General features: G+C 44.5%; 1 protein-coding gene across 3 annotated transcripts in view; it reads right to left on the bottom strand.

Annotated features, from left to right (window-relative positions):
• The window catches only part of ACO1 (aconitase 1), a 58,540-nt gene that overhangs the window by 14,043 nt on the left and 23,088 nt on the right, over positions 1-21,409 (bottom strand). For all 3 annotated transcript variants that reach the window (XR_004971338.1, XM_036331323.1, XM_036331324.1), the window contains exons 5-13: positions 11,031-11,100; positions 10,720-10,903; positions 10,073-10,212; positions 8,017-8,188; positions 5,322-5,422; positions 3,640-3,756; positions 2,724-2,883; positions 1,376-1,511; positions 566-650 (exon numbers count right to left, since the gene is read on the bottom strand). Coding sequence is in view for 2 of the 3 variants with exons in the window: in XM_036331323.1 (XP_036187216.1) it covers positions 566-650; positions 1,376-1,511; positions 2,724-2,883; positions 3,640-3,756; positions 5,322-5,422; positions 8,017-8,188; positions 10,073-10,212; positions 10,720-10,903; positions 11,031-11,100 (1,165 nt within the window). In the remaining variant the exon portion in view is untranslated. The remainder of the gene's footprint in view (positions 1-565; positions 651-1,375; positions 1,512-2,723; positions 2,884-3,639; positions 3,757-5,321; positions 5,423-8,016; positions 8,189-10,072; positions 10,213-10,719; positions 10,904-11,030; positions 11,101-21,409) is intronic.

Raw genomic sequence — 21,409 nt, 5'->3', positions numbered from 1 at the left:
GTAGGTCAAGAGGCAACGTCCTAGTTCTGTTGCTGCCTGGGGCCTGAGAACAGGTGGGGATGACCAAAAGTTAAAGCTACAGGCAGCCACGCTGACTTACATGGATTCTGTAGTTCATGCAAAGCAAACCTAATGGTATTTGTCAACGCTGCAGAATTTATGGGACAAAACCCAAGCCAATGCAAGTGAGTTTAGATTCACGTGGGTGGAGACCTCTCTGACTTGGAACCAGTTTTCAGATGAAACAATCTGGAGTCAGAGCTTGCATTCATTCCCACTTGTGTCCAGGCCCCACACTGTCTTTATGTCCATTCTCCTCTCAATGCCCACAGGCTGTGAAATGGTGCTATTTACCACCTCCAGTGTACAGTCGTGGCCACGCAGGTAAAGAGAGGCTCGTAAACGTGCCCGAGGTTATCTAACGAGTAAGTTCAGCTGGACTTCAAGGGCCGTACATCTAACCCCATCCCCTGCTTCCCTAAACCTTCTTGAAATGACCGGTGTTTTGGTCACACATCATAGGAGAAGAGGCCACAGCTGTGAAGACCCACAGGCCCTTAGTTACCTGCGTGATGGCTTCTACCACAGGCTCAGGTAAGGGCCCGCTGTTGCCAATGCAGGTCATGCACCCATAGCCCACGACATCAAACCTAGAAGCACAAGGGAGAATTATCAGTGCGCCCTCTGCTGGAACAGCTCCCGCAGAGCGCTGACTTAAAGAGGAGAGCGGCTCAGGAAATAAGCCTGGGACAGTGCCGCTGCTTTAACGCGTTCATTCCCGGAGCATTTTGATACATTATTCATCCATTCTAGATCATTCCATTAGACTCCCTTTTGAGCAAATTATAAAAATAAGTCTAAGTGAAAGTGGAAATCGAATATGCCACTTCTTGTCTCTATTCACTGTTTTTATCATATATTCCTAAGGGTTTCTGACTATTATGATGCACATGAATAAAACCTGTCATCCAAATTAGGAATAATGGGGAAGCTGGGGAAACTGTATCTGGATACAAATAACTAAAGTACCTGAGGAAAGAGAACATCTTAGCCAGGGTAATAATGCCAAAGGGCAGCTCTCAGTGCAGAGCCAATGCTGGCCCCCGGCACAGGGAGGGAGCAGCACCCACCAACGCACAGGCTGGATCCCCTGCCCTACGCTGCCCTTCGCGGGCACCTTCGTATGATGAACCGCTAGTGCAACCGAGGGTCCTACTCTGTGGGAACGTGAGGGTTTAAGGTCATTCACCACCTGACAAAATACTACGGAGCTGGATACCATTAGATGAGCTTACGTCAGTTACAGGTGACACCGCAAGATACATGTGGAAGACGGTACAACAAAGGCAACGGCGTAAAAGAAAACTCTCCTCACCCCAGCTGGGACAGGTAAGGCATGACTCCGCTCTCCCGCAGGTAGTAGGTGACCACGCCGCTCCCAGGAGACAGGCTGGTTTTGATGTAAGGCTTCACGGTCAGGCCGGCGTCCACGGCTTTCTTGGCTAACAAGCCTGCGGACGGTAAACACAGACACATGTGGGTGGCCGCCTACTCTAGGTACCGGGGACATTCAAGAACGACACTGGCTCTTCAGTCTGCATTTCCGGCCCCTGCCAAACCAAGCCCCGTTCCTGTGGGCACTTCCTGCTATTTCTGCAGCTTATTAGAAATGCAAAGCTCACTGGCCCAAGTCACTCACATGTGTGCAGTAAACTCAAAGGCGGCCATGAAAGTGAAGAAAGAGGTGTGTGTGTGTGTGTGTTTTAAGCGGTAAACTGTTTAGGGATATGTTATAAAATGAGTTTTTAATTTGGGGAGGGAGAGCAATCTTCCTAAATATCTTTTATTTGGATGAAAATTCTAATCGGAAGGGCCCTTCTTAAAGCATCTGAATGGTGCACTGGCCGGTGAGGAGTACAGTCGGTCTAGATGTAAAAATGTCTTAAAGTGGAAGATCAGGAGCTCCTGGGCCACAAGGCTTCCACAAACACAGCCCATTGCAGGGGCCCTGGGGCCCTGGGTGCTCTGTCTGAGGCTGTCCCACAGAGGCAGGAAGAAATGAGGAGAGGGGTGAAGACAGAAAGCTACAGACACGCTGGTGACCGCTCTGGAGGAGCCTGGTCGGCTTCGCTGGCACAGCCGGCTCCTTGGTTTTCCTGTGCACTGTCCAGCGCATAAGGAAAGGGCTGTTGTAACTCCATCATCCATGGACATGCAGCTCCACAGGAACTGTGGGGGAGGCTCAGCAATGTGGAACCTTAAAGAGACCTTACAGTAACAAAAGTCTGGATGCAAATGTTAGCTACTTAATCAGAATTGCATAGGCCTGTGCCCTGACTGAGGTGCTCAAGACAACAAGTCTAAGCCTGAATTCCACTGAACAAAAGGGCTCAGCAGGGGCGGTACAGAGACGGCCTGCGACGGGAAATTAGTGTTTTTTCTTCTAAAGTCTGACATAAGGTTCTGGGCTTTACCAGAAATCCATTTTCTTTTGCTTCCTTTTACTTATTTTCTGTGTTAATTCTAACCATATTTATACATTATTTGTTCCACTTTAAATACTTTGGACACTATTTATAGTGTAAACATTTCTGGGCCAATAAATTCCTTCATCTGGGAAAGGAAAGGTTCAGGGAACCACATGCTGAGCCCCTGGGTCGTGTCTTGGGGGATTTCCACCCTCATGTCCATATGACCACGAGGGGGGTTTCAAACGTGCTCACCTGCCCCTAGCATCACGGACGGATTGCTGGTGTTCGTGCAGCTAGTGATGGCGGCGATGACCACGGAGCCGTGAGCGAGGGTGAATTCGCTGTTGTTGTAGATAAACGTCTTATGGTCGTCATGATGGTCCGGAGCAACCTGGAACCCTTTAAACCCTTGCTACAGGAAGAAAAAATAGATATTTTTTCAAAAGTTCTCACTTTAAAAGATGAAGAAATACTTTGGGAACTGTAACATTAAAGGGCAATTCTTAACAAAACATAAATATCTTGGCCAAATGAAATCCAAAATGCTACAGTGAAAGTAAAGTTTTCTTTAGTCTTTTAAAACCTTTATAAACAGCAGCCATAATTCTAAATCTTACTCTTGCTTTGAAATTAGCAATTACTTCCTTTCTACCTGAAGACCGGAAATGTTAAAAACTACAAATTTAGTTTAAAGTTAGTCTCAGTAGAATTCGATGACATTATTATAGTTTAATGAGGTCACTGATTCTAATCAGATGGAAATTTAGAAAAAGGGGCCATTTGGGTCAGAATCAGCCAATCAAGTGCCACGAAGGTTCCAGTGAAGGAGAGATGCCTGTCCGCTCTGAACCAGAGGCCACCTTGCGAGCAGGGAACGGAAGGAACAGAAGCACAAGGGCCAGCAAAGCGTGGCGCGTAGAGGGAAGGGTGTGGGAGCGTCATGTGAAGGCAGATATGCTCTCAAAGGTGGGCTGGATTATGCTCACACGGCCAAGTGCTCCCAGGAGGCTGCTTGGCCACTGGCTGGTGGGGATGGAGAGGACGCGCCCCCCTGCCCAGGCTTCTGGGGGAGTCGTCTCAGAGTGGGGTGGACTGAAGCCTGGCCCTAGATGACCGAGCGTGGGGTGGGCCGGGGTGGGGAGGGCCTCCACCTGCTCCCGGCACTGACCTTGGCTCCGAGACAGCTCTCAAAGTCCTTCCTCATGTCGGACACGGCAACTTTGTCCTGAGGCCGCTTGGGTCCGCTGCAGCAAGGCACTACCGTTTTCAAGTCTAACTCCACCACCTGCCGGGAAGGAAAGGAAACGTGGAACCGACGTTACACCCACACAGAAACAGCATAAGCCGTGTCAGAGATCTTAAAGCCCTGCAATAGTAAAAACCACCACCACCACCACCCCATTCAAAGCCAGGGAGGTCAGTGTTCATTTCAACTCCTAAGGGATGAATCTCCAAAGATGAAGATGGTCACGCAGGCAGCGAGGGGCAGCAGGCAGCTGTGCCGCTCTCAGGAAGAGCAAGGGTGGGCATGTGGCTGCTGCCCAGCGCCTTCCAGCCAGCCATCTTTGAAAAGCAGCTCCTACATCCTTTTCATTTTAAATTGATCTGGGATGGGTTTTCTATTGAAAAGATACATCACCCACTGTACTTTTTCTAAGATGATTTGGGAGGGATGCAGCCATCAAGTCATCACTGCCAGGAAGTGGGCCCTAGTCTAATGCAGCACTTCCTTCCTCGGTGTCATATGAAGGAAAATGAGGGCCCCACTTAGTGTGCCCTCTGCTCCTGGCTGCTGAGAAAAGTGTGGATTCAGTTAGCACCCTAGAAAATGAATGGAGGCTTAGTCACAGGATAAATCAGAACTAGTTGGCCCATTCGCACCTCCACATCTTTGCCATCTAGATATTTAAAAGGCTAATATTCTAAGTCTGTCCGGGTAATGATGTCACGTAGCAATGCCTGGCTTCCTCTCCCTAGCGATTAGCCTCCTTGGAGTTTCTTTAGTCCAGGAACACGACTTGCTTTATAGCCAGGTGCAAACATTTTACAATTGAACCAAATGTCTGTGAATCGTTTTCCCATGCCTCATCTCATTTGATCCTCACAGAAGTCCTGGAGTAGGTAGATAGGAGATTCGGTAGAATCCTATTTTTTTTTTTCATTAGCCGGAAAACAGAGATTTAGAAAGCTTAGAAACTTGACCCAACTGAAAAGAAGTAAGACATGGTGGACCTTGAAAATGACTTCAGGTTTTCTCACTGCGCAGAATACAGTCAAATACTGCTGCAGTTAAATATTTTACCCTTTGCTCTCCCTGCGTGATCTACAATAATAATCTGCTTCGTGTTGATATTTACTGCTGTGTTGCTGACAATTACCTGAAAGAGGAGTTGGGGTGCTTCACTGGGCTGGAAAAAGTTTAGCTAAATCAGAAAGCAGGTCTAATTAAGCAAGTTTATTCTTATCTATAAAAGGCTAAGTTGACTTGAACATCGAGATACATATAAAGCTCTCACTGGTGCCAATCGCACGTGTGTGTGTGTGTGTGTGTGTGTGTTTCCATCTGTCATTGTCGATTGTGAATTTGGTTGACACTTCTGTTATAGAGAAAGGGCGAATAGCGAGGTTAAAATATTTCTTCTAATTAATTTCCTTTCAATGTGCACGAATTCATGCACCAGGCCACTAGTCTTTAATAAGGATGAGCTTAGCCTTTAGTCCTTCTAGTGAAGCCCTTCCTCAAGCTCCTCTACCAATTTTCTACAAGTACACCCCCCAAGAAAAACCATGCAGCACTAAAATCACGCCTCAGGAAGAGGAAACACAAGTCCCGTGATGGCGCTCTCATACCTCGGCAAAGTCTGGGTCCTGGGAGGAGTCACTGAAATCCCGAAACATTCCTACAGCCTGCAGATACCTCTTAATGTACTTGACCTTCTCTTCATCACGACCTGGGTGGGCATTTTAAGAGGAAACAAGTAATAGATGTTAATACTTCTGGTTAAAGACTATAAGCTACTGCCTCCACCAGCAATTATACAGTGATAGCACTTCACTTTCACACGGTAGGCCTGCTGATGCCACAGCACTCAGGACACTAGTCTGGCTCTAGCCAGTCTGATGTTCCCTGTGGACTATTAGCTGACCTGTGGTTCCTAAAGAAGAGGCTATGAGAGTCTCCTCCTACCTGGAAGCACTCCCCCTTCTCTTTATTATGCTCCTCAATTAGGAGCATCCTAGGCCTCGGCACATCCTGCCTCTGCCTTCACCTGGCCAGACTCCCCGCATCCCACATTATTATTGTGAACATAACAGTCCACCCCGATCCCACAAGTCACCAGCTAGGAGCACTCCCTGTGTGGCCGGCACTGTGTGCTACACATTTTGAATGCATGATCTCAATCTCTAATCCCTGATCATGACCTTAGGAGGCAACTACTGTTATTATTCTCATTCACAGATGAGGAAATGGTGGCTCAAGATGAAGTAACTTTCCCATGGAATGCAGCCAGTGAATGAGAGAACCAGGATCCGAACCTGAGTTTGATGCCAAAGTCCAAAGTCTTAACTCATAGTGCTGCATCCCCAGGAATATGACCCTGAATGCCCAGCACTTCGTCACAAGCCCCCGGCTGAAGGAGATAACACGCAGGAAGTACGCCCAAAGGGCATGCAGTCCACCCAAGCCTCTGAATAAAACTGTTTGAAAGCCTGATCCTTGGACCCACCACACAGCAGCATTTGTTGTTTGCTGTTTCTTTGACATGAACTGTCAAGGTCGTCAGCTTCTAGCAGGGGCCTCATACAAGCCGACTGTCTGAGCTCATTCACGTGCGTATCCTGACCTGCTGCTGAGCCCACTGTTGACTCCATCCTGCGCCATCCCTCCACAAAGATGCGCAGGAGAAACTTCGCTTTGGGGTGAGACGGCTACGCTTCTCTGAGGGGTGGGTTTGTTTCGATTTAATAGAGGCTTCAGATTTGGGGCCCGATCACTACCCGAGTGGGCCCCCCTGGAGCCACAGACACTCATCTTCGCGCTCGATGATTCTGCAGCTTTCCTCCCGCCCCCCTCCCCGCCACCCCTTCCCCGCTCTTCTTAAGCTTGATTTCCTCAATTATTTATTCTGTCCTTTAATTCCTATATCTTTTTCACTTCAAGTCCTTTGGAAATCAAGGGTGGTAGCAATGAATTGATTCGATGTGGCTGTATCCTGTATAATAAAAGGCTAATATGCAAATTATCCCCTTGACCGGGAGTTTGACTGGGAGTTCGATCAGGGGGCAGGGCCCACCAGCAAACTACCCACGGCCCCTCCCCCTGGCCAGTCCCGCCCCAGATCAGCCCCCCCACCCTAATCGGGGGTGGGGCCAGCCGGCCAACTGCCTGCAGCCCCTCCCCCAAGCCCCACCCCCTATTGGCCAGCCCACCAACCACCCGCAGACCTGCCCCCCCCAGCCAGCCCCACCCCTGATCGCCCCCCTACCTGGATCAGGGGCGGGGCCAGCCGGCCAACCTCCCGCATCCCCTCCCCCCTAGTCAGCCCGGCCTGATTGGCCTGATCAAGGCAGACTGGCCAGACCCACCCGTGCACGAATTCATGCACCAGGCCTCTAGTTTATAATAAAAACCTTTTTTTTTTTTTAATGAGCTTTTCATGACAATGGTAACTCCTCCAGGAGGCTTCTCCTTGGGAAAGTCAGGGAGAAGCTGGGAGTCGGAGTCTGAAGGGGCCTTATGAGACTCATCGGAGATGGGCAGCCAGCTCTCACTTGGCCCACTACTCCTGCTGCGCAAGAACCACCACCACGGTAGTAAACACGGGACATGGGTGAGAGCGCTGACGTCTGCTCCTTTCTCCTTAATGACTTAGTCACAATTTTCAGAGTCATATGGGAACCAAAAGGTCTCCTCTATCTTTGTCACATAGCAGGAGGTATTAAAAATAAAATTACTTCATGTTACCTTCTTGCTCAGTCTGACTCAGGGGCTTCCTAGAACGTGTGGAATAAAATCCTAACTGATCACTGTGGCCTCAGAGCCTGTGTGGATCTGGTTCCTGTCTGCCCACCCCCTAACCCAGCCGTGGGCAAACTACGGCCCGCGGGCCGGATCCGGCCCGTTTGAAATGAATAAAACTATTGACAAAAAAGACCGTACCCTTTTATGTAATGATGTTTACTTTGAATTTATATTAGTTCACACAAACACTCCATCCATGCTTTTGTTCCGGCCCTCCAGTCCAGTTTAAGAACCCATTGTGGCCCTCGAGTCAAAAAGTTTGCCCACCCCTGCACTAACCTCACCTCCCACGGCCTCAACCCTAGGCTTCCAGGGAATCTGAGCTTTTCCTGATGGCTGTCCCCTATCTACTTCACATCTGCTCATATCCCAGCGGTTATTTTGACTCCACAGAGAGAAGGAAGGAAGACATCTATAAATCGGACCCAGTGCTCTTCAAGGGCTGGAGGCTGCGCCTGCGCCCCATTCTGTGCTCCAGGGAACGTTACGGGGGGCCCCAGCTTCTTGCGGTGTCAATCTCACCTGTCTGCACCAGGTACTTGATGCTAACTTCATCCACCGGGAAAAAGGCAGCGGTTGCGCCATACTCTGGACACATGTTGGCAATCGTAGCTCGGTCAGCGATGGACAGCTGGGCTACTCCTGGCCCGAAGAACTCGACAAACTTTCCCACTACCCCAACCTGGCGGAGGTGCTGAGCGGCAGAATGGAAAGGAGTCAGAGTGGATAGACCACATCTAGCATGCAGAACTATCACCTTATCCTCACCTTACAATCCCTACAGACTAACACGGATAAACAGAAACGGTAAGTTAGCTCAACATGTTTTTGATTACTTTAAAAAAAAAACCTTGAAAACTAAAGCCAACTAAATATAACACGGTATCCTGACTGGAAGCTGAAACAGAAAAGGGACACTACCAAAAGCACAGGCGAAGTTTCTGCTTGGCTAACAGTGCCATTCGTAACGATGTCAGCATCTTTATTTTGATAAATGCACTACAGTTATGCCAGGTAGCATTTGGGGAAGCCAGGAGAAAGGTAACAGGAGCTTTCTGTATCATCTTTATATAAATTCTCCTGTAAATCTAGAATTATGTCAAAATCATTCAAAAAGTAATGCCATAAACGCAAAGAAAAATATTAAGAAAAGGTTTTAAAAATGTGAAACACTTTTTCTGCGATGAGATCACTGGAAATGCCTGGAAGTGCTAAAAATAATTTTTTTTTTACTCAAATAAATGATGACTTGAGTAAGTAAATGGCTATTTTCAAGTGTATAATGAACAAATTTCCTAAACACAGGTACAAGTCAAATGTAACCAAAAGATCCAGTCTGACTCCTCTATCTTTTCCAAGTGAGCCACCGGCCCTACACGAAGCCAGTTCCAGGAACTGTGGACAAACACAGGGGCAGGCTCTTTGGGTGACGTGAAATTTTGCCACATTTTGCGTGTAAGTCCTACATTATCCCACATTTGAAGAACAATGCATAGACATCTATGATAAGCTAGTGTGTTCAATAAATCCAATTCCAAATTCCATAGAGATTCCATCAAAGGGAGACTTTTCCGGGCCTTCCCCAGTATAGTGTCCATCCCAAATACCCCAAGCCTCCAAACTTGCAACCAGAAAAAATTATGTTTGTGATAATAAGTCAATTACGTTTCCAATAACCTTTCAAAATAAAACTGCTTTCTTTTTGCAAAGCAAGTAAATCACATAAAAACTATTATTTTCTAAAAGGGCTAAAAGAAAAAAAGGGAAAAAACCAGTATTTTCCAGTTTAGAAAAACATCTTTACCATAATGCAATTTACAGTACAGAGAAGGGAATTTAAAAAGCCCAACATTAGTCACAGAAAAAGTCTGTTATTTACATTTAAGGAAGAACCCTGGGGGAAATGTAGTAGAAGTGTAATCAGATGCAAAGGAATGATTCTTATAACTCAGGGTAGTGGTTATTTCTGGGAACAGAGAAGACAGCTTAAACCGTAAGTATTACACTTCATTTCTTAAAACATACAGAGAGAGCTCTGAAGCAAAATGTTACCATCTGTGAAGTCTATGTGGCAGGCATATGAATATCATGTTCACTTCTCTGTATTTGAACTATTTCACAATTTCAAAGGAAGAAGATCCAGCCGGCCGGTGTGGCTCAGTGGTTGAGCACCCACCTATGAACCAGGAGGTCACAGTTTGATTCCCTGTCAGGACACATGCCTGGGTTTCAGGATCGATCCCCAGTGAGGGGAGTGCAGTAGGCAGCTGATCAATGATTATCTCTCATCATTGATGTTTCTATCTCTCCCTCCCTCTTCCTCTTTGAAATCAATAAAAAAATATATTTTTTTAAAAAAAGAAAAAGACCCATGAGGCAATAGAACAGGAAAATGAACATAATTACCTAAGACTTAACCACAGAACTATCCCTTATCCCATCCATTGCATTTTAAAATCATCAACATATGGTTTCCTAGCATTTCCAGAACACACAGAGGCCAAGAGGGACCCATCATGTATTTCCCCCGTTTGCCACTGTGACTCTCTAGGACCACAGAAGAGGCGGTGTCTGTTACCTTGGTGATGGTCAGCACGATGTCAGTGGATGTGACCAGAGGGTGAGGATTGCCCATCAGCCTGTAGCCAATCACCTGGGGAAGCACCATGCTGATTGGCTGACCCAGCATGACAGCTTCTGCTTCGATGCCACCCACACCTGCAAGGAGTGCAGGACACAAGAATGCTTTCATTACTTCTAGCCATATCCCCAGGCAGAATTCAGGGTCATTACCAGGCGATAAACCCAGTTACAACGCTACTAGTGACTAGTACAGATTATGCTTCTAAAAGGAGCAATTATCTTCTATCTCCCTCCATAGACTTTTTAATGAGTGTTTCTTCAAGTGTGGTCCCCAAACATCTGTATCAAAATCCCCTTGATTCCACACCAACTGGACGGCGGGGGTTCAGGAACCTCCACTTGTAACACACACCCCAGGTGATTTTCACTTATTCTAAATGACCCTGACCCCTATTCCGGTTCACTCTTCCAAACAAAGGCCTGAGGCATTTTTCTGGGCACTGGAAATACAGCAGCAAACAAAGCTGACAAAAACACCTCTCCGATTCTTGTGGTCATACAAATTCATGCTACTGGGATGTAATGGCACCAACATAAATGAACGTACAAGCTACAGTACAGAACATACGGAAGAACACTCACCCCACCCGAGAACGCCCAAACCATCGATCATGGTCGTGTGCGAGTCCGTGCCCACAAGGCTGTCTGGGTAGTAATATCCATCCTGATCGAATACCACTCTGGCCAGATACTCCAGATTCACCTGGTGGATGATTCCCGAGCCAGGGGGAATGATCCGCATGTTGCGAAAAGCCTGAGAGCCCCACTAGGATTGAAAAACGGGAAGAACGCTCTGAATGCCGAGGCGCTCCTGGGCCGCCCAGCTCCTGCGCACCTCTCCCTCGTCCCCACAGACGGAAAGGAGCAACCAATGGACCAAGCTCTGCCCATACCTTTAAAAACTCAAATCGTTCTCGATTCCTTTCAAATTCCAGGTCTTGATTCTTCTGTAAACTGTCTACCCTGTCAGAGAGGAAAGAGTTAAAGTGTTACTTGTTAAATTTATTGGAGAAGAATACACAAAATGGTCATTTCATCTGCAGGCCTGCTGGGTAGTAGCATACATTCATTCACATGGGAAAGGAAAGGTAATTAGCAAAAGTAAAAGAACAATTATTTGATGAAAATGATTCCTACAATCCCTTTAAACATGGTGGGTAGAAAAAGTGAATTTAAGTTTAAATTAATTCAATCACAATGTGTGACCCATAGGAACAGACGCTAGGCATTTCTGATGACACCAGCAGCTTCGATATTTAAAGAACCCTTGTTTCTCTACTCCCTGCTCATCCACAACCTCATGACAACTCCTCTCTGGGCTGAGCCATGGCTGGGCTGGCATTTCCATCTGTTTATGTTGGGAGACAGGGAGCAACCGGTGCCAGCAGGGACAGGCATTTACAGAATCATAATCCCTTCTCTCTCGAACAGAGGTCCGTGAAGAGGATGGGGCCACCCAAGAATGTCTGTAAGGCTTAGGCTACATGCCGAGGTTTATTCCAAGTCACTCCGTCCTTCGGGAATGACACCAGCCACTCAGGGCATCAAGAAACTTTCCCAGGATTTTTGTAATCAAAACTACATTGTGTTGAGTCAAGGCAGAGTAACTCATCGTTGCAACTTTGCGGGTTCGGCACACAGGGGGCGCTCATAGACTCTATACCAGTGGTTCTCAACCTTCCTAATGCCGCGACCCTTTAATACAGTTCCTCATGTTGTGGTGACCCCCAACCATAAAATTATTTTCGTTGCTACTTAATAACTGTAATTTTGCTACTGTTATGAATCGTAAATATCTGATATGTAGGATGTATTTTCATTGTTATAAATTGAACATAATTAAAGCATAGCGATTAATCACAAAAAACAATATGTAATTATATATGTGTTCCGATGGTCTTAGGCGACCCCTGTGAAAGGGTCATCCGACCCCCAAAGGGGTCAAGACGCACAGGTTGAGAACCGCTGCTCTATACCCTGGATTACGGGAACATGGGAAAGGATAGTAAAATTAGTAGCTAAGACCCAAGGATGACCTCATTAATAGTTAACACTTACTGACATTCCTAGGAACCAGCCCTTCTCTACTCCCTTCTCATCCACAACCTCATGACATGAAAATGAAACTATCCTACATGTTTTATTTTTCTCATTTAGTCTCTATAATGACCCTTTGAGTTAGGCCCAACTAATATCCACATTTTCCAAGAGGAAACGGAGACACAGAGAGGGTAAAAGCTTGCTCAGGACCACACAGCTAGTAAAGGGTGGAACTGGAACTCAAACCCGAGAGTCTGACTCCAGTATCGATGCTCTAAGTTCCTAGGCCGCGCTGCCCTCCCGTAGCTGCTGCTACGGAAACAGGAGCCCTCAAGGCGGTCGCGGGAATGACCGCAGCCAGCACAGTAACAGCAGGAGCTGACGTCTAGGATTATGTCGCAGGCGCCAAATGTGAACTCACTCGCCTGGCACAGGCACTACTGTCACCCCAACGTGCAGAGGAGGAAGCTGAGGCCCAGGAAGTTTCGGTAATTTGTCCAAGGTCAGATGCAGGTAAGTCACAGAGCTGAACCCAGGTCTGAAGGTCCTGGGGCCTCACCCTAACCCCCACACCCCTCATCCGCCCTTTTCCTTCACTTACTGGCGACCTCAGAGCCCACCTTGTGCCGCAGGTACTCAAGGAACACAATGTGCAAAAGCAGCATGTGCACCGGCCCCCGGGAGCCCAGAGCCTGGGGAGGGACAGAACTCAACCAGGTGCTTACAGGAGTGACCATCAGTGCTGTGATTCGGGAAATACGCCCGCCATGCCGTGGGCACTCAGACTGGGCTCAGAAACGCCTTCCCAATGGGAATGTCAACGATGTAGTCAGAAGGGGGAGGGGAGGGGAGTCAACCTGATACAAACGGGCCGGCACTCTTTGGGACGAAAAGAGCTGGAGGCACTTATTTACTCTACAAAAACCACTCTCAGTTACCCCTTTCTTCTCTTGATGTGAATATCCTCCAAGAACAGTGCTGGTGGCTTTAATGGAATTAATCCCTAGAGAGCCTTACCTCAGGGGTCCACACACCACAGCCCACAGGCCAGACGCAGTCCAACACTTGTGTGTGTGGCCTTCAAGCAGAAAATCATTTTTACATTTTTAAAGGTTGAAACAAACAATGTGAGCAGAGACAGTATGTGGCCAGCAAAGCCTGGGCTACTGACCCTTTACCGAAGTTTGCTGATGCCTGACATAGGGATGAATGTCTGGGAAGGTGTGTGTGTTAGAGAAAGGCAGGAGGAAGGAATGGAGAGAGGTGACCCAGTACAGCGGAGCAAGGCAGGACGCCACTGCTGGCCAGGGGCAGCTGTTCCCCAAGGTACTCTTCTCCTTCTCGCTTCCCACCTGTCTCTTCAGGTCCAGACCCACAGTACAGGCTGAATGCGCAAACTCTAATGCTTGGCCTTTTCCCTGAATCTTGTCCTCGTCTGTCTGTGCTTAGTAACGACCTCCTGTCCTACCCCTTAGCAGCTGTGGCTATCAAAGTCTTTATTCCAGAAATAGTCTCCTCACTGGTTTCCCTGTCAGCCTAGTCAATGTACCTTTTGTAACGTCATCAGAATGGTTCCTACAATAGATCATGCCCATCTTGAATCTGCCAATGGCTTCCCATCTTTTAAATAATATACAAATTTCGTGCTTTGAAAAAATACTTCAATCTATCCTCAGCTTTTCTTTGTAAGCCCTCTCCTATCCTGCAGTGCAAACTTTCAGGTTCACACACACCGGAGCCCTCACCCTCTCCCCAAGCTTCTGTCCTCCTGCCTTTGCACACTCTCTTCTTTCAGAGTAGATTGCTTTTCCTGGCTCTTCTCTTTGTGATAATCGCCCTGCAGGACCTGACTAGGGACACTGCTTGAAGGACCTTCTGCCAGCCCAAGTCAGGATGATCAGGCCCTGGCTACATTTACTAACTGCATTAACGTTGTATGTTCACTAATCTCCTCCTAGCTAACCTATTTCTTGAACAAATACTGGTACATAGTAGGGCTATTAAGTGGATTTAGCTGTGAAAAAAAAAAAACACCTTGGAATATCATTCTGAATCACAGGCAGCCCCTGCCTCTGGCACCCTGTCACTTCTGCACTCTGACCACCTGTGACCTAACTCCCAGTCATTAGCTTTGTCCTCCTGGCTGCAGCACCTGCGAGTATCAGAGCTCCTCACAGCAGAAGCAGGGATGGAGCGGAACATTCACCCAGAGAATGCTGGGAACGTCAGTTTGAGATAAACAGCACATTTACAGAACCAGAGGAAGTCAGAAATGCTTAGGCTATTTTATGATATATTAATTCCAGGCAAAACCATATTTACTCATGAAAACAAAACATCGATTGTGCTTACCTTGGCTCAAGTAACTTAGTTCTATTTAGGAACACGAATAAATAGACCTAGGATTCAGATTTTTACACCACTCAGAATGTCCCCAAATTCACCCAATCTTAGTGAGCTTTTAAGGTCTCCAAATATGGTGGCCTCACAGATTAAAGAGGAAATTCCTCGTTAGTTACAGAATTTGAATTCAGATTTGGATGGCCTTCAAAGTTTCTGAGGGTTATATTTAATGGCACTCCAGAAATTCACAAACAGTGGAGATAAGTTTTCACACTCACGAAATCTGGTCGGAAATTGTTATGATATTCTTGTTGGGATTTTAAAAATAGTTATTTCTAAGATAACTTTGTAAAACCTTACAATAATGTGTTAGTTAGATCCTCAATGCCTAAAGGTGATGTGAGGCGAATTAATATCATTCAAACCAGGCAAAGAGCTGGGAAGTATTTAGCAGAAAATTTACCACCCTACCACCTCTACCCCGTTTTTCTACTTCATTTCTGGAAACAGCAGGAACTACGCCCACGGCACACAGTTCCACAAAGATTGAGACATATCCCATTCAATTCCTTACAAACATGAGGAAAGAGAATAGGAGGTCAAATTGCAAAACCGAACTCAAGAAATAAAACAAAACTACACCAATGAAAATACTTCTAACAGAAATGTTCTTGTTTAATTACAAAAAAACAACACAGGTCTGCTAGATTTTGGGTATCAATTTAGAATCATAGTTCACCTTAGATTTGCTGTTTTCATAAAAATATTTTTGTACTACAGTGTAAATGGAAATTCCCATAAACAATTAAAATCAGAGTTGATGATGTCAAGGTTTAAAAAAAAAAATCACACTGAACTTGGTGAAAAATCATTAATTGCTTAAGTCAGGAGCTCTATGAATTGTGAGGAAAGACTTCAGACATTAAAACAATTGCAATTCTGTCTCCACCAGGCCAGCAAAATGAGGTAAATCCATCCACAATGAGAGTTTCCAAGAAAGATCAAGTTGGCCATGAATTTATGAGGCTACTTTTTACTGCTTCTGAAGTGGGACTTTAGGAAAACATCATTAATCTCAAATAGGATATTTTGTGTATATATTTTTAACTCTTCCTTTGAAATCAAACATTAAATTAAGCTCATGTTACTTAAGAGGGGGGTGGGGGAGGGACATGTTGCCTAAGGATGGGTTTAAGAGTCCAAAGGGAAGGAAGAGCTGGCAAGCATCCAGTCTGTTTGTTCCAAGAACTGTCAGTTACGGACAAAGCAGGTTTCTCTTTACCTTGGATTTATTTGGTTTGGATATTGGCAACACCAACTGGAGAAGGACCAGTTTCTACATTTCTCTTGAGGCTGTATAGAACCTGCTTAAATCCCCAAAGAAGCAAATAACGGTTTCCTTTTTCCCTTTGGATTGTTTCATATCCTTAAATATCTTATTATAAAACTAGAAGCTCAATGCACGAAATTCATGCAAGAATAGGCCTTCCTTCCCCCGGCTGCCTGCACCAGCTTCCCTCTGGCACCCGGGACCCGGGCTTCCCTCGAAGCCCTGGCTTCCTCTGGAAGGTCTTCCTTTGGAAGGATGTCTGGTCTAATTAGCATATTATGCTTTTATTATTATAATAGCTTCTTATTGCAAAAACAAAAAGCAATTACAATCCTAGAAATAACTGCACCTCACTTTCAAATATTTTAATCTCTGCATAACTTTTCATCTAGCTGAGATCATTCTATATATGCAATTTACACCTGCCTCATTGAGCTGTATGACATAAGCAGGTTCCAAGTGTTATTTATGTAGCACATTATAAGTATAACTGTGAAAGTTATCTTATAATTTACTTAAGGGCATATAATAATTTAATAAATCATTCTCTTTAATTGTATATTTAGAACACTTCTACATTTTCATTATTATAAATAATACTTTAATGAACACTATTAAATCATTAAGCTTTTTTCTGTATCTGTACCAGTTAAGCTTGGAAGTGGAAATTCCAGGACATAGGTTATCGTAGTTTTAAAGGATCTTGATACATACTGCTTTTCATCATTTCTAAATTATAGTGCTATCAGCAGTGCATAAAAATGTCACCTTCATTACACCTTTATAATTAATAATGTTTATTTTCTAATCTTGAGTATATTGATTTCCTTTTGTTAATGTGATGTATCACTTTAATCAATTTTTTATGTTGAACTATCACTGTGCCTCTGGAATGAACCACACTTGATCACGATGTATTTTTTTAATGTATTGTTGTATTTGATTTGCTAGTATTTTGGTTAAGATTTTTGCATCTGCATTGATCAGAGATATTGGTCTGTAGATTTCCTTTTTTTGTGTTATCCCTGCCAGGTTTGGGTATCAAGGTAGTATTAGCCTCGTAAAAATGAGTTAGGAAGTACCGCATCTCCTCCAATTTTTTTGAAAGACGTTGAGAAAAAGAGGTATTAGATTTTTTGAATGTTTGATTAGAATTCACTAATGAAGCCATCCAGTCCTGGGGTTTTATGTCTTTGGAGGTTTTAGATTGTTTCAATTTCCTTACTGTTGATTGGTCTATTTAGATTTTCCAGTTCTTTTTTAAAAATATTTTTTATTAATTTCAGAGGAGGAAGGGACAGTGAGAGTGAGATGGAAACATCAATGATGAGAATCACTGATTGGCTGCCTCCTGCATGCCCCCTACCAGGGATTTAGCCCACAACCCGGGCATGTGCCCTGACCGGGAATTGAACAGTGACCTCATGGTTCATGGGTCAGTGCTCAACTACTGAGCCACACCATATGGGCATAGATTTTCCAGATCTTTATGATTCAGTGTAGAAAGGTTATATATTTCTAAGAACTTTCCTATTTCTTCTAGGTTACTAAATTTGGTAGCATATAGTCTTTCATAGTATTCTTATATGGTCCTTTGTATTTCTGTGGTGTCCACTGTAACTTCTCTTTTTTCATTTCTGATTTTGTCTATTTGAGTATTTCTTTTTTTTCCTTAGTGAGTCTAGCCAGTTTGTCAATTTTATTAATCTTTTAAAAACTAGCTCTTGCATTAATTTTTCTATTGTCCTTTTCTTTTCTATTTCATTTAGTTCTGCTCTAGTTTCTACTATTCCCTCCCTTCTGCTAACTTTGGTCTTTGTTCTTTTTCTAGATCCTTATGCTGAAATGTTAGGTTGTTTACTTGGAATTTCTCTTTTTTCTTAAGATAGGCCTGTAATGATATAAACTTCCCTCTTTTCACCACTTTGGCTATATCCCTTAAGTTTTGACATGTCATACTGTTACTCTCATTTGTCTATGTGTCTTTTGATCTCTACTTTTATTTCTTCTTTGACCCAATCATTGTTTAGTAGTAGCATGTTGTTTAATCTCCACATATGCATAGCTTTTTCCACTTTCCTTTTGTAGTTGATTTCCAATTCCAATGCATAGTGGTCAGAGAATATGCTTGATGAGATTTCAATCTTATTTGTTGAGGCTAGCCTGGCCAAGTGTGGTTCCGTGGTTGAGCATCAACCCAGAGATTAGAATTCACAATCCAGGGCACATACCTGGATTGCTGTCTTGGTTGCCACCTGGGGGCATGCAGGAGGCAGCTGATCAATGATTATCTCTCATCATTGATGTTTCTCTCTCTCCTTATTCCTTCCTCTCTGAAATCAACAACAAAAATATATATATATTTTTAAAAATTTGCTGAGGCTAGTTTTGTGTCCCATCATGGTCTACTCTTGAGAATGTTCCATGTGCAATAGAGAATAATATATAGTCTGGTGTTCTGGGATGAAATACTCTGCAAATGAGTTTATGCCCATTTAGTCTAAGTGTGCTGTAAGACCAACACTTTCTTTTTGATTTTCTGTTTAGATGATCTATCCATAGCTATCAATAGGATATTTAGGCCCCCTACAGTAATCATGTTTTTGTCAGTTTCTCCCTTAAGTTCTGTTAGTAGTTGCTTTAGATATTTTGGTACTCCCTTACTGGGTGCATACTTATGGGTGTGTTCTGTCTTCTTGATGTACTGTCCCCTTTATCATTATAAAATGCCCATCTTTGTCTGGTTACTATTTATTTTGATATCTACTTGTCTTATATAAGTATGGCTACACCTGCTATCACTTTCTACCTTTTCACTCTGAGCCTATCTTTGTCTTTGTAGCTTAGATGTATCTCTTGAAGGCAGCATATGGTTGGGTTTTGTTTTCTGATCCAATTGCCACTCTGTGCCTTTTTATTGATGAATTCAGAGCATTTACATTGAGGGTGATTATTGATGTATGAGTATTTCCTATAGCCATTTAAACCTTTTGCTTTCTGGTAGCTCTGCGTCTCTATTGTTTTTTCCCTTGGGCTTCTGTCTGTTATTTTAGTTTTCTATAATTTTTCCTGGTTTTTCTTTATGTTAGATTGTTGTTGTTGTTGTTGTTGTAACCATTGGGTTTATGTAATAGAAAGTTTCATATATGTAGCAGTCATTTTGCTTCTGGTTGCATCTTATCTCTATTGCCCTGTGCAAATTCAGACCTTTCCCCCCCTTTTATATTTTTGTCACATATTATCTTTTTATGCTGTGAGTGCATTTCCAAATTGTAGTAGCTATGTCTTTTCTTTTTTAAAAATGTTTTACCTCTTTTAATCTTTACACTACATTGAAGGGTATAATATTCTACTCTATTCTACAAGATTGCAATTTCCTGTTTCTGTCTGTCCATGAGTCATCTTACACATGCCTGCTTGTTTCAGGTAACCTCCTTCAGCATTTCCTGTAATGCAGGACTTGTGGTGATGAATTCCCTTAGCTCCTGTGTATGGAAAAGTCTTTATTTCTTCTTCATATCTAAAGGACAACTTGGTTGGATATATTATTCTTGCCTGGTAATTTCTCTCTTTCAATAGTTTGAATATTTTATTTCACTCTCTCCTAGCTTGTAAGGTTTCTGCTGAAAAATCCTATACTTTAATGAGATTTCCTTTATAGTTTATTATCTTCTTTGGCTGCCATGAGAATTATTTGCCATTAATTTTTGACAGTTTTAATATATGCCTTAGAGAAGGCCTTTTTGGATTGAGATACTTAGGTGTTCTGTTAGCTTCTTGGATTCGAGGATCCATCTTCCCATAGGTTTGGGAAGTTCCCTTTGACTATTTGTTTGAACAGGCTCTCTGTTCCCTTCTCCCTCTCTTCTCCTTCTGGCACACCCACTATTCTTATATTGCTCTTTCTGATTGAGTCCAATAGTTCTCTAGAGTTCTTCCATTTTTATTTTTTACTCTCAAATCTTTCTTCTTCCATCTGTGCCATTTCTAGATTTCTATCTCGAAAATCACTACTGTTCCCTCCATCTAGTCAGCTCTTCTTCTTAAGCTCACTAGTTCATTCTTCATCTCTTTTATTTAGCTCTTCAGCTCCTAAATTTCTATTTGGTTCTTTTTAAAAATTTCAATCTCTTTGGTTTGTGGATTTTATTTCCGAGTTCATTAAACTGCCTGAGTTTTCTTGTATCTCACTGAGGGCTTTTTTCAGAAATGCAATCTAGAATTCTCTGTCACTTAAGTCGCACATTTCCCTGTCTTTATTTTTTGGAGATTTTTCATTCCTTTCTGAGCTGCCTTGCTACCTTGGTTATTCGTGGTATTTGATGGATTGTGTCTCTGCTGAGGCATTTATGGGAATGGAATCTGCCTTTTAAAGAGTGTTTAGCGCATCGCATCTGTCAGCAGGTTGATAGGAAGGTCTTTCTTTTGGTTTCCAGTAGGCTGCCCTGAGGCATGTTTTCATTTCATCTTGAACTGCTCTGACTTCTCAGCTCTCTGCAGGGCAGTGGAAAGTGCCCTGTATTCCCTGGGGAGGTGGGTGTCCCCTCACTGGGTCACCTGGGTCTCCGGGCACCACCCTCAGGGGTAAATGTGGTGGGCAACGGTGCTCCACGCTGGTGGAATCCCGCACTGCATCCGGCAACTGCATGCTGCTGGCCGTGCTGCATTGGCTAAGCCTCTGCGGGACTCAGCTGCAATGGGTTGGGATGGACTGGCCTGGGAGAGGCCAATTCATGCATTTATGGCTTTGTTCTCCTCCCACTAATAGCAGCTGCCACAGCTCTAATACCAGACTTCTGTATTTCTACTCGCCACTGGGATTAGCCACAGCGTGTGCCTGCTGCGCGGGGAGGAATGTTTCTCCTTCTCCAGTTCTCAGGGCTGTAGATCCTGTGCTCTGTAACCCACACTTGCCGCTAGAGCTTCTGCTGGGGGCAGGTGTGAGCTTTGGGAGGGTGAGGGAAGGCAAGCTCTGGGGGGGAGGGAGGGAGGCTCTATGGCTTTGTTTAGTGCCTGGTAATGGCAGCTGCTAATCCGCAGCTGCTGCAACTGTCTTGTCTCTGCCCATTACTGGGTTCAGCTGTCATATGTGCTGGCCACTCAGGCAGGAATGTTGATTCTACCCCTACTCCTCAGGACTGCAGAGTGTGCCCACCTAACCGATTCCTCCAGCTCCCGAGTCCCGCAGTGAGCTGCAGGCTGGCTCTGTGACCCCTGTCTCTCTTTGTTCCTCCCCCTTCCCTCTTCCCCTTGGCTCTGACTCACCCACCGTCAGATGCTTCAATGTGTGGATCTCTCAGACGCGCTTGTGTGTTAAGCAGGGAATCCTCTGTTGAATTTCAGCTGTTCAACTTCTAGCTTCAAGGGGAGAGGTCAGAAGGACCTCTCTCAATGCCATGCTGCTGACATCACCTTCCACACCCCCCTTTATATATTAACAATATTAACCCATGGCCATATTTGTTGCAAGTATTTTTCAAGTTATTTCCTGTTAACTTTGGTCATTAAATCTATAGATTTCCCCCCTTTTTGTTTTATTCATTGCTTCAAAATTTAGAA

Source organism: Myotis myotis, unplaced genomic scaffold (assembly GCF_014108235.1).
Source record: "Myotis myotis isolate mMyoMyo1 unplaced genomic scaffold, mMyoMyo1.p scaffold_m19_p_12, whole genome shotgun sequence".
In the NCBI taxonomy this organism is placed as follows: domain Eukaryota; kingdom Metazoa; phylum Chordata; class Mammalia; order Chiroptera; family Vespertilionidae; genus Myotis; species Myotis myotis.
This window is presented reverse-complemented; position numbering and strand designations above follow the sequence as displayed.